The sequence below is a fragment of the Dipodomys spectabilis genome, unplaced genomic scaffold (genome assembly GCF_019054845.1).
Source record: "Dipodomys spectabilis isolate Male_0828 unplaced genomic scaffold, ASM1905484v1 ptg000229l, whole genome shotgun sequence".
Classification (NCBI taxonomy): Eukaryota; Metazoa; Chordata; class Mammalia; order Rodentia; family Heteromyidae; genus Dipodomys; species Dipodomys spectabilis.
Genome location: NW_024870906.1, coordinates 386,312 through 399,841, shown reverse-complemented (window position 1 = coordinate 399,841; position 13,530 = coordinate 386,312). Strand labels below are relative to the sequence as shown.

At 50.5% G+C, this 13,530-nt stretch overlaps 1 protein-coding gene across 1 annotated transcript in view; it reads left to right on the top strand.

Annotated features, from left to right (window-relative positions):
- Positions 1-5,427: 5,427 nt before the first annotated feature.
- Scara3 (scavenger receptor class A member 3) overlaps positions 5,428-13,530 on the top strand; it is a 28,517-nt gene continuing 20,414 nt past the window's right edge. The window contains exon 1 of the mRNA XM_042697795.1: positions 5,428-5,661. Coding sequence (XP_042553729.1) covers positions 5,655-5,661 — 7 coding nt within the window. The 5' untranslated portion in view covers positions 5,428-5,654. The remainder of the gene's footprint in view (positions 5,662-13,530) is intronic.

Genomic DNA, 13,530 nt, shown 5'->3' with positions numbered 1-13,530 from the left:
CTCACACTCACTAGGCAAGTGTTCTACCACTCAGGTCACCACAACTTCAGCTCTTTTGCATGGAATTTCTCCTTTGGGTTGGTTCCGTTTCCATGCAGGCTGGCCTTCTCCCATGATCCTCTTACCTCCACCTCCCAAGACACTAGAACCACAGGTGCATCCTGCAGCATCAGACCTGGCCCCCAAATCGGCTTTCACGTGGACATCGAGTCAGTTACTGATTCACATGTGATTCACTAACATTCTGGGGGTGTGGATGGAAAATGACTTAACTTGAACGCACTCCCCTTCGCCCCTGATGGCTGTATTGTAGAACTGCCCTTGCTGAGGTCCCCGCTGAATCATCGCCCCTCCCCTTCTCCCCAAACAAACCTCTGCTGAAGTTTTGGAGAAGAGAGACCTGAGACGGAGGCCAGGTCTGACGCTGACACCCCTGGAGCACACAGATGCAAGACCTTGAAACGCCTCAGTCAAGATAACACTGCTTACCCACCCCACTTCCGCCCACCCCACCTGACTTCACTTTCTGCCTAATAGTTAAAGAAGGCCTCATTGTGGGTGGGGCAGGGAAACATGCTGGCAACACTTCCAGTTCAGCCAGGCTGAAGGAGATATGGTCACCCTTCCTATCTTTCCTCACAAATAAAGTCTGTTGATCTGTTGAGTTCGCCCTTCCTGCTTTTTTCTTTTCTTACAGGTGCTACTTACTGATGATCATCTTCTGGTTGTGCACACTTAATGTATAGTTCCAGCTGGGTTTGAGAGGTTTGCTCCGTTTCTTTCCTTAGGATTCACTGGGAAGGGTATGACTAGGCCAAATAAAGAGCTTAAAAAAAAAAGTCTGGGCTGGGAAGATGGCTCAGTGATAAAGTGCTTGCCTTGCATGCATGAGGCCCTGGGTTCAATTCCTCAGTACCACGTATGTGGAAAACGCTGGAAGTGGCACTGTGGCTCAAGTGGTAGAGCGCTAGCCCTGAGCTGAAAAGCTGAGGGACAGCGCCCCCAGGCCCAGAGTTCAGGCCCCATGACTGACAAAAAAAAAAGTCTGAGCCGGGCACCCATGGCTCATGCCTGTAATCCTAGCTACCCGGGAGGCTGAGATCTGAGGATTGCAGTTTGAGGCCAGCCCAGGCAGAAAAGTCCCCTTGAGACTCTTATCTCCAATTAACCACTCAAAAACCAGAAGTGGCACTGTGCCTTAAAGTGGTAAAGCACTAGCCTTGAGCAAAAAGAACTCAGGCACAGAGCCTAGGACGTGAGTTCAAGTTCCAGGACTGGCAAAAACTAACAAGTGAACAACCAAAAAACAATAACTATTTATCTCTTCATGTGTTTCCCACCATCTCCGACTGCCCACATGTCTCTAGACCTGATAGGCTGCTCCATTTGGCTGTTGTGCATCTCTGGGCCCTGCCAATACCCAGCATGGCAGCCAGACACCAGCTCCACAGCTATGACTAGAAACACACTAAATAAAACCCAGGCCTGCTGGACTCACACTAGGAGGCTGTCTGTATGCTGTCACTGTGCAGCAGGTGCATCCAGTCAATGAAGGCCGGAGATAAAATAAATGGTGGCTAGTAAACTCACCCATGATAAAAATCAGCACAATGTCAATGCAGAGGAATCCTGAGGACATTTTCTGGTCCTCCTTAAAGTTCAGAAACACAGCACCAGGAATGTAGGTCTTAAGAAAAAGGTGTGGGGTGAGCCAGGCCTGAGCTGCTTCTAAGCATCCATGTTGTGACCCGGCCGTGTGACTTGGAATGCACTTCAGACTTGCTCACCTCTAACCTTTTAGCTCCAATTGTTCAGTTACTGAATCTTAGGGGAAAAGACAATGACCCCCACCCCCAGATCAGCTTCAAGTCAAGTCCACTTGTCCCACGACCAACTATTATTTCAGAATCCAGTGATTATTCCAGATCTGGGGTTCTCAGCAAACTACCCCAGCGCCAGCCAGGCCACCACCTGGGCAGTTCTGAAAACAACCCCAGGCCAGCTGCTCTCCCCAGAGATATGACTGAAGCAGTCTGGGTGCAGCATCAGGGGTTTTAAAACTCTCCAAGGAAAAGCAACCAGCATTAAGGAGCATTGCTCTGGAGTTTACAAATTACTAGCTTATGCTTTACCTCTTTGATCTTCGCTGGGGTCCTGTGTGGTTAGAGTACGCGTTTTCTCGTTTGTTTGGGTTTTTTTTGTTTTTTGTTTTTTTTTGCTTTTTGTTTTGGTGCCATCCTGGGGCTCGAACTAAGGGCCTGGACACTGTCCCTGAGCTTTTGTGCCCAAGGCTAGTGGTCTACCACTTAAAGCCACAGCTCCACTTCTGGCTTTTGGGTGGTTAATTGGAGAGAAGAGTCTGGGGTTCATCGGCCCAGACTGGCTTTGAACTGTGATCCTCAGATCTCATCTTTCTGAGTAGCTAGGATTACAGTCGTGAGGCATCAAGCACCAGATATGACATATTTTCAGTCCTTCCTAAATCTCATGCTTCTGAAACCATGAATGTCTATGTAGGTATACATGTTTATCATTACAACATCCATATGTGTATGTTTTCTCGTTTTAAAAATAAATATTAAAGCCTATGGTATACATTGCTCTACAGCTTACTCTTTTCCATGGAATAAAATATCAGGGCTATACCTCCTAGTCAATATGTAGGAAATCTTTTGAGCGCTGCATAATATTCCATGGAGATGATTCGTGTGCCTCTCATCCAGGGGTGGGAACCTTGCTTTAATATGACTCCCAGGTTCCTCTCACCAAGGCTCCCTACTCCTGCAAGCACTGACACAATAAACAGCCTTCCTTTTTGTGTGTACCAGTACTGGGACTTGAACTTAGGGCCTTGAGCTGTCACTCAGCCTTTTTTGCTCAGGGCTAGCACTCTACCACTTAAGCCACAGCTCCACTTCCAGCTTTTTGCTGGTTAATTGGAGAGAAGTCTCACAGATTTATCTGCCTGAGCTGCTTTTGAGCCTCAATCCCATGATCTCAGCCTCCTGAGTGGTAAGGATGACAGGTGTGAGTTATCAGTGCTCAGCTTTTAGATTTAATTCATAGTGTGTGTGTAGGAGCACACGTGCATGCACGCACACGCGCACCTCCCTCCCTCAGTACTAGGGTTTGAACTCAGGGCCTATTCCTTAGCTTTTTCACTCAAGGTTGATGCTCTGTTACTTGAGCCACAGCTCCAATGTGTCCTAACTTAGTGGGGCCTTTGTTTCCCTCTGCACTGAAAATGCAGGCTGCTGGATCAGTGGCATATCCCAGTGTTTGTACAACTTGCCTGTTGGCTTTCTCTCGAGTGGCTGTGCCTCCCTGGCTGCGAATCCCTGTTCCCACAGGGCAGCCACACTGGAAGCTGTTGTCCTTTTGAATGTGAGCCAAGCCAGAGGGTGAAAAATGTTTTGCTGCCCTGATCTCTGTGTATGTTTACCAATGCCAACTGTTCATTTAAAAATCAAATGTCCTTTTCTGTGACTTGCCCATCTTTCCTGTGACTTGCTGGTTTTGTCAGATTATCCACCTGTGTCTCTACCAATTTATGAGACCTCTGGAGGTCAACAAACAAAAGTAAAAATGAATGTCACACTCTGTGGGTGGAAATGTGTTGTTGTTTTTTCCCTACAGTTTGTCACTTACTTGCCTTTTGCTTTTGGTTATGGAAGTGTTTTCAAACTTGCATGTAGTTCCTAGATGTGTACCTGGCTTAGGAAACTTTTCCTTTGTCTGGGAGTTTGACAGCTATATTCTTTTTCTTCTAGCTTTCTATTGTGTTAAGTTTTACATTTAGATATTTAGTGAAAGCAAAGTATGTGTGTGTGTGTGTATGTGTGTGTGTGTGTGAGAGAGAGAGAGAGAGAGGGAGGGAGGGAGGGAGGGAGGGAGGGAGAGAGAATGCAAGACGGATAGGGATCTGCTTTCCTTCCTCCAGAGGAATACTCAGTGACACCAACTAGGTCAACATGATTACAAATGAATCACCTTATTGAGGCCAAGTTGAAAGGCTGTGTTTTCCTCCCAAGCCATTAGAGCTGGTTTCTCTCCCCCCTCCCCCTTCCCTTGTGAATCAACAGCTTTCACTGGGGGCCTCCATGCTGTATTCATATATACTTACAATGAATTACAAAGGTACTCATTTTCTAGTTCTCTTTTTCTTTTTCCCCTTTTTCTTGGACTTCTCATAAGCAGTTCTTTAGTCCTGTGTTTAGCAATAGCTAGCTAGCTAGCTAGCTAGACCTATCCATCCATCCATACATACATACATACATAGATGGGCGTTTTATGTGTGCATATGCCCAGGAATATGTATGCCTTTTAATTCCAGCATCCACGTATAAGTGAAAGCATGTGATTTTGGGGGTTTTCGTTTTATCTTTAAGTAGTTTTGCAGAGGGGCTTCAAGTGAACAATCAGCTTATAAGTACAATGTGTCTGATGTTTTGTTTTCTTTAGCTTGGTTTGTCTCACTCAACATGGTGTCCTCCAATTCCATCCATTTTCCTGCAAATGACAGGATTTTCTTTCATATTACTGTGCAATATTCCATAATATAGTCCTCAGATCTCAGCCTCCTAAGTAGCTAGGATTGCAGGTGTGAGCCACCAGCATCTGCACATAACTTTTAATATAGTATAGTTATGATTGGTCCTTTTATTTAGTTATTGTTAATCTCTTACTGCACCTAATTTATAATTGAAACATCTTAGGTGTGATCAGGGGAAACTGTAAATTTATTGATTAGAAAAAGCTGTGCATACATCCTTTTGATCAGCAGAGACTGTACATACATCCTGTTGATGCAGAGACTGTATATACATGCATCCTGTTGGTGGGGAGACTGTACATACATGCATCCTGTTGATGGGGAGGCTGTACATATGTGCATCCTGTTGATGCAGAGACTGTACATGCATATATCCTGTTGATAGGGAGGCTGTACATACATAAATCCCGTTGATGCAGAGACTGTACATACATATATCCTGTTGATGGGGAGGCTGTACATACATAGATCCCGTTGATGGAGAGGCTGTACATACATGCATCCTGTTACTGGGGAGGCTGTACATACATGCATCCTGTTACTGGGGAGGCGGTTGGTGGGGAGGCTGTCCATGCATCCTGTTGATTCGGGCAGAATTTCCAGTGTGGAAGTCCCACCAGTCCCAGGCAAGCAGGCCCTAGACCGGCAGGCTGGTGAGAAAGGCTTTGTAGGAGTGAAACCCGGGGTCCGCCCGCGCCGCTCCCCACGCGGGCCCCCACGAAGAGGCCCCGCCACCGCGGCAGTTTTAAAACTACCAAGGAAGTTGATCTGGGCCGGGGCCCAAGCGGTGACGAGGAGGGCGGGGGGGGGGGGGGGGGGGGGGGGGGAGGCCGGGCGGGCGGGATGCGAGCGCGGCCGGGGAGGAGGGCGCGGGGCGCGGGCCGGCCGCAGACCTCGCCGGCTCGGCGGGCAGCGCGCGGGGCGTCCCCAGGCGGCACCCCGGGACCCCACGGACTCCCCTCGGCCGGACCCCGCACGCCCAGCCGGAGGACCGGCCTGGGCCCCGCGCCCACCGGGCAGCGATCGGTGCCCCGGGCGCCCCTGGCTTCCTGCCTCGTCCGGCGCGCGCGGCGGGGCCTCCCGGGCCCTGGCAGAAGGGACCATGAAAGGTAAGGAGGCGCGGGGCAGGGGATCCCCAGATCCTGAGGACCCTGGAACCAGCGGGGAGGGGGGCTCAGATCCGGAGAGGCCCCAGGAAGGAGCCCTGCCCTCTCCATCACCCTGAGAAAGGTGCCCCGCAGGGACCTGCCCCCCACCCCCCAATCCCTCAGCACAAAGGTCAAGTCACAGAAGCTTCTGGTCCCGTTAGCAACCAGTACAGCCAGAGGCAGCAGCTGGGATCCCCAGCCCGCCACCCCCTCCTCTGATTCTCCACCATCTCCAGCCCCTGCCCTTCCTCACCTTTACACCCTTCCCCACCAGCTCTGACCTCTGACCCGCACCGAACCCAGCTCCCCCACAGTCAGAGGCCATGGCCAGGGTGGCCCCCTAGGTCGGAAACCCCTCCAGACTGGCCCCCAAGTAGCCCAGCCCCAGGGCCTGGCTGTGGTGAGCTGTGGAGAGAGCATGCTTGCGCTTCCTGAGCCTCCTGAGGCCTAGGAGAAGCCGGCTCTAGACAGAGCATCTCTGCGTTGTTCTAGGTGCAAGTGCCCCTGGCCGTGAGAAACCCACCCTCTCCCACTTAGGGAAAGTGCAAAGTGCAGAATCCCTTGGAAACCATTCCCCGAAGGCTCTCCTGCCAGGCGTCGCTGAGACGGGTACAGGGCGGGCTCTGGGACCCCTCCTCTTGTTTTACCCAGACCAGCTCCTCATCTCTGAAACCAAAGAGTCCCGGGCTTCATTTGAAGAAAGGGTTCCACAGACTAACCTCAGACTGAGTCTGCCTGCCTCCACACTGTAGGGTGGATGGAGGAAACTGAGGCCCAGGCGGGTAGGGCTGCAGCCGCACGGGGTCCCACCCTTGTTTTGCTGCTATACTCGAAACGCTTCATAATTCTGATTTTGGTACCACCAGGGTTTGAACTCGGGGCCTCATGCTTGTTGGATAAGCACTGGCCGGCTTGAGTCCCCAGCCCTTTCCACTTCGGCTATTTTTTCAGATTGTGCTTTTTGTCCAAGATGATCTGGACTGTGATCCTCCTATTTATGCATCTTGTGTACTCCCAAAGTTGAGATGGGATCTTGAGAACTTTTTTCACCCCCAGGTTTGGTCTCAACTCTCTGCTCTCCTGATTTCTGCTTCCTGTGTAGCTAACTGACCGCCATGAGCCCTGTGCCTGACTTGGTAAAAAAAAATAATAATAATAATAATAATAATTAATGAGCTCTCCCCCCTCTCTGTCTTTTTGCACACAAGTGCTGTTGCTGGTCCCGTGAAGAAGTGACTTAAGACACAGAGTCAGGGGCCTGATTGCCAGTCCAGAATAAACCTTGCTTCTCTGCTGCGGCCCCCTGGCCTCTGGCACCTCTGCCAGTGCTGCCTCATGGCCTCTCCATGTCCTGGACTGTCTGGATAAGCCAGGCAAGTCATACCCCCTCCCCTCCAAGCAGTGCCCTGGCAGGCGGAGCGAACCCCTGCCCACTGTCTCTCTGGAGCCCGCCTCCCATCGGCAGGCCGGGCAGGGCATCACCAGAAGGCTTGGGAAAGCGCTTAGGCCGGGTTGCCCTGGTCCTTGGCGAGGGCCGGGAGACGCTGCACATTCTCAGAGTGGTTTTGTCTCCATTCACATTCCAGGCAAACATTCTAAGGAAAAAAAAACAAAAAACCAGAGAAGGAAAGACAGGAGGGCAGAGCTGATAGCAGTAAATATCCCAGGAGGCCTCGCTGCTCGGCTCCCAGAAATGAGCCGCTCACCTGCCACCCCTCCCAGGTGCCCAAAGAACTCCCAGCCAGAAAGTGCTCAGGACGGTGGGGACGGGCTGCCATGGTCGATGTGGGTTGACCCCATCCCCCATCGCTTCTGCCTGAGGTAGAAATGCCAGGCCAGCAGCAAATACTTGGCCTTTAAGATCCATGAAGTGAGATGAACTAGGATTTTTCTCACCTAAGTGGAAAAAACAAAATGCCCCTTGGGGCAGGGCGGGGTGGGGACGGGCGGGCTTCCTGAGAGAGGTTGGCTCTGGAGGTGCTGCCAATCCTCCAGTTACCTCTGCTGGCAAAGGATCATGGTCCTCTGCTCAAAACAGGCACGGTGATGTGCTGTGTTCTGGGGGAAAGGGGTGTCGGCGGGGACTTGCTGCAACAAGAAAACACGCCTGGTGAGCAGCTGGCCACCTGTGGCTGAGCTCCAGCGCCCACCCTGCCATGTTTCCACCCAGAGCTCCTCCTGCTCACAGCCAGCCTGCTAGGCCTCCCAGGCAGCTGCATCTTTGATGTCAGCTGGCGCCTGGTCCCTCTTACACGTAACCTGGGGAGCACAGCTGCCACCAGCTTCTTGGTGACAAGCCCACCTCCAGCCTCCCGCTGGATTCAGCCATTAGCAGCCAGCCGCCTGTAGATTAGTTTCCACACGTCCAGTGGCAGATCTTCCCAAAAAAACATCTTGGGAGCCTGCTGCAGAGATTTCTAACTGGAGTCCCAGACCTGTCCATTTTCGTCTCTGGGCTTCTCCTCCTGGTGGTCCCTGAGGTCCAGGACCAGCTCCACTTGGAGAGTGGGGGAGAAGACATGGAATGTGGGCTTAGACCCCCCAGACTGTGCTTAGCTGAGGACAGACCAAAGCCACACCCCATCCCGCCATTCCTGAGCATGAGAGGAGCAAGCCCCGAATCTTCCTAGATTCCGGTGGTGTCCACGCGGCTGGGTAAAGGGCAGGCGGAAAGAACGGTGTATGTGAAAACACAGTCTGAGACCAGGGAGATGTCCACCTAACAGCTTGGCTGTGAGGAGCCCAAAAGGCTGGTCCTCCATCCCCAGGCCTCTAAACACGGGAAGGACCCTGGGCTAGATGACTAAGGGCTGATGTGACAAGGGTCCAAATAGCCCGATTCAGGGGACTGTAGGAGTTCCCCCAGGGGTGTGGATGTTGAATATCAGCCGCAAACATTCAGACATCCTCTCTCAAAAAATGTCACCCTTCCTTCCAGCTGAGATGGTTTTAATAATGGAAGACTCACATCCAGAGCTAATTTGTGAAGTGAAAAAGCATCTTGCCCTGCAGTAGGCGTTGGTGTGTAACTTGGCAGTTGGCATGGACTGGCAGCTGATCTGGGTGTTAGAACTGGCATCTAGGATGGCATGACGGACCATGCCACTCATATGTGCATCATCTGTGTTTTAATTATGTTGTGTGTTGAAAGCCCTGTGGCCCTGAGGTCAGCTCAGTGCTAGCTAGCACAGACCAGCTTTATCGACCTAGTGGACTCCTGAGGCCTCTTCAGCAGACGGGATGAGCCCACAGGGTGCTGTCAGAGTGTGAGTTTCAGGAACGTGGTGTCTCAGTCTCTCTTTCCCCAGACACCCAGGTGTGTTCATGACATTTGTCCCTTGTGCACATCTGAATTTCTCACTGGAATGAGAGCCTTGAAGGCAAGAATTATGCCATGGCATTCTCAGAACTCAGCACAGATTTTTCCATAAAGATCCATGCATCTGTATGTCCTCAGATGTTTTGTAATGAAGAAAGACACAGAGAGCTCAGACACTGTCCTTTCTCTTCTTTGCTAAGACACTGAAGCTTTGTACCCCAAGTCATTCAAAAGGTCATTCTTAGCGATGGCAGGCATTGTAAGAGAGGCACCACGGAAGGAGAGTGGCATAGTACTAGCTCCCTTCCTTGATGTCCTCCTTTGCCACTTGTCTGGGCACACCTAGACCTCAGGCATGGACCACTGGGTCCCCACGACATTCTCCCTGAGCAGTCTCTCCAGTCTCCAGTCTCATCCGTTGCACACATGGAAATAGAGTGAGCTCCTGACCCATGCATCCAGCACTGTCCTCAACACCTCTTGCTAAACACTTTGAGATACCTTCACTCCAATTGAACCCAAGCTGGACAGTTAACTATTCTGAGCTGCTGTCCCACACCCTCCAGCCCGCTAGCATGCATTTTTGGAGGAGTCAGTCCAGCTGAGGGGGAAGCAGATTTGTCTCAGCAGAGGCAAGGCATGCACACCACAAAGAGAACTGGATAATCAAGGCAGATGATGTCAGAGAGCAAAGGAGTGACACTTAAGAGTCCCATAAGAGTCCTTGCAAGCAAGGGACCATTTCCAAAGTATGTCTTGCTGGCCAGGGAAGCTGTGGCCGGATTTTGTCAGCTGAGATCTGTTTGACACCTCCTCCCTAGAGCCCTGTCTTAGAACTTGAGCCCACCTTGGGAAAACTCTACTTTTAAAGCATGAGAGGAAGAAAATGGCTTGTGATCAAGCCAGGAGGAGTGGCCAGGGACCCAAGCAGAGAACTGGATGGTGATGATACAGAAAGTGAGAGGAAGGAGTTCCAAGAGGAGGAGCAATGGAGTAATCAGAGACTTAGCCTAAGGTCCCTTGGCTGAGAGAAGGCTAGGCTTAGAGGGGAGGAAAGGGGAGGCAGATGCAGTGGCCTTGGCTGTGAGTAGGGAAAGGCAGTAGGTAGGAAGTTGGAGTGAGAATTGGACTAAGCATAAAAGAAATTTCAAGATCAGGACAGACCGTACTCATTTGAGGGGAGAGGGATATGAGACAAAGGGAAATGGCCAGAGTGTGGCAATGAAAGTGGCAAGGTGGGGAAGTCTGTGTTGGGAGGAGAAGGATGATTGTTTATATGGGGACCCGATGGAAAAGCAATGGCTACAGATGTAGACATTTCCCTTCCTAGCTGGGGTTAATCTTCTTCTAACACATGCTCATTGTTTCCAAAACCCAAAACCTTCAGAAAAGGGACACTGTATCCCTCAGAAATAATAAATGACAGGATATAGGTGACTATCCTTCCAGGAATCTTTATGATTGCACTTACACATGGACTTTTTTCCCACATAGGTAAGGCAATACTATCAGTGTTATTCTGTCATGTGTTTTTTAAAATTATGCAAAATGACCTGGTATCGTGGCTCACATGGTCTGTAATCCTAGCTTCTCGGGAGGATGAGATCTGAGGATCACAGTTTGAAGCCAGCCTTGGCAGGAAAGTCTGTGACACTCTTATCTCCCATTTAATAAAAGAAAAAAAAAAAAAGCTGGGATAAAGCTTTGGCTCATGTAGTAGAGTGCTAGCCTTGGGCAAAAAGCTCAGGAACAGTGCCCAGGCCCTGAGTTCAAGCCCCAGGGTTAGCACAAAAATTATAAATAAATAAATAAAATCAGCAGAAAGGCAATAGGTGGCGCTCCATGGCAGAGCATGAGATTACGTAAGTATGGCCCTGGGTTCAAACCCAGGTACCATAATATTTGGGGACAAACACAACAGGACCGGGATGAGGCTTAGAGGTAGAACACCTGCCTGGAAAGTGCAAGGTCCTGAGCCCAAACTCCAGTTCTGCCAAAACCAAAAACATTCTTAAAGAGATCAACAGAAAGTTATGATATTTTCCCCAGGCAATCAACAGAGATCTATATTATTTTCAAATTGTCATATAATGTTCCACAGTATGATTCTACAGTAACTAATTTAATCAACTCCCCTGAAGAGTAGATTCTGGAGCTGTTCACATTTTCCCTCAGGATCAGCAGGGGGCAGAGGTCATCTGTACACCCACACCTTTGGGAATGGTAGAGTCATGGCTTAGGAAACTCCTAGAAGGAAAATAGCCTATGCAAAAAGGGCTGGGATATGGCTCAGAGGTACAGTACCTGCCTAACGAGCCTGAGGCACTAGAAGGGGGTGGTGGGTATGGGAAGTGGGGGACATCACCACTGACTTACAACAGGAAGAAGAAACTCAGAGGGGGAGTACCTGGGGATAGGCAGCTGGGAGCTTCAATGAAAACAACACAGAGGGGCTGAAGGACCAGAGGAATGGCCAGGATCAAACCAACCCTGCCGTCTTACTGAATTTGTAGAGAAGGGCCCGTCTCCACCAACAACACCAGCATAGATATGAAGGGGTGACGTAGGGAATGAAAAAGTGGAGTCCTATTCTCAAGTAGAGACAATTTCACCCTTAAGGTGCAACTTAGGTGGGTTGTCCCAGAGACCAGGGATTGCTCTTGGCATTTTGGGCAAGGGTAGAAAGTGAAATATCTGTGCTGAGTAGGGAAATCTCATCTACTGAAAAACTGCAACTCGGAAGGCCAACAATGGGAGAATAACAGAACATAAAAGGGAGGAGCATAGTTTAGGATGAGCATTAAGAACAAATGGAGAATTTGCCACCACCACCCCACCTCCCTCATACCTCTCTGGTCATGGGGAACATAGCCCAAGGCAGTCAGGGAGGGAGGTAGAGGGACCAGGAGAGGAATTGGAGTTGCCTGTCTCCAAAGCAGAATATATGGGGAAATGAAATGCAATGTGGGGGAAAGGAAGAAGGAGACACACGTAAGAGGAAAGGCACGGCAGGACACAGAGCAGACAATGAGCACTGGCCACGCAGGAGGATCTGGAAGGCAAGGCCCAGCTTCCTTGGGGTTGAGAGGGGCAGCCGATTCCCGCCAGGACGGAGATGAACCCGCAGAGGAAGCCGTGGAGGGGGCGGGGGCAGGCACCTCCTAATGAAAACAATTCTGCGCCCTTAATTATAGCATTCTCCGACCTTAAACGATAGCTGTGCCGCAACTTTAAATATAGCATTCGCTCCTGGGAAGACTTCAAGATCTTTATTTTTCCCTGCCCAATTGGCTGTTTGGAAAACCCACTCTGTGAACTGGGCTGAAGATAATCATCAAAATGTGTTCCTTGAAGAGCCCAAAGAAAGACTTCTTATTCCATTCCTCGAATCTCTCCCTCTGGCTGACTGGGATGGAAGAAAGAAGTTTCAGAAAGGCAGAGGATGAATCAACTCCACATTTTTTTGGTTAACCAAAAGAAAGCCAGCATCAGCAACCACCATGGAGTTAGTGGTTGGTAAGCAGGTCCTGGCTCTTTCCATCCCCAGAGGAAGAAGTGACCGGAGATCAACCCCCGAGGGAGTCAGCAGCCACCAGAGCCAAGACACGCACCTCCAGTCCACTGTTCACATGGCCCTGTGGCAGCAAAGGCCTTTCTCCTTTGTTCCTTCTGGTGATCAAGTAGGAGATTATGACCCAAGGTACAAGGGGAACAGAGGCCCTTTCACATCGCCAGTCCTTGCTTGCTACTTTGTGGGTCTGGCTTGCAGAACTGTCCTTCAAAAGCTGTGTGATCCCCTCCCCTCCCAGGCACCCCGCCTGTGACTTGGGCAGCAAGGGCTACATGGATAGTGGAGCCTGGCTGTGCCTTTGCTATGTGCTTCACGAAGTGGGCTTCTTATCACCAGGACCAGGAGACCCTTCCTCCCCACAGCTCTGACTCCGTGGGGCCTCCAGTCAGAGGACACACACGACTGCCTCTTAGAACATTAGATAGTTTGGCTGCTTTGGTTCCCAGAGCAGCAGACTGTCCCAGATAGGACCCACAGAAGGGCGTTAGAAAAGTGGGTAGGAACTCCGTATCTTCTGCCCTCTCCCCAGCCCTTCTTGTTCCTGATCCTGAAATCAGCAGAATGACAAAGAGGAACAGAGAGAGAAAGGGAGAGGAAGGAGAGGGGGAAAAGGGAAGGGAAGCGAAGGGAAGGGAAAGGAAGGGAAGAGAAGGGAAGGGGAGCTCTCTGTCCCACACCTTCGGCCTGTTATGACACAACACTTCCACTATTCCAACAGCCCCGCCCCCATATGCTTTATACCTGGTGCCCCATAACTTTCACCCTAACCAAAGCCCTAAATGTTGTGCGATATTGGTGCGAGACCCAGACAAGAACCAGAGCCTTGTCTCAGAGGGCCAGAGAAATAGAGGTCAGATGCTAAGGAGCAACAACCACAAAAATTTGACACTTCCTCCTCTCCTCTCCTCCTTTTTACCTCTTTAGCTCTAGAAGTGTGTCG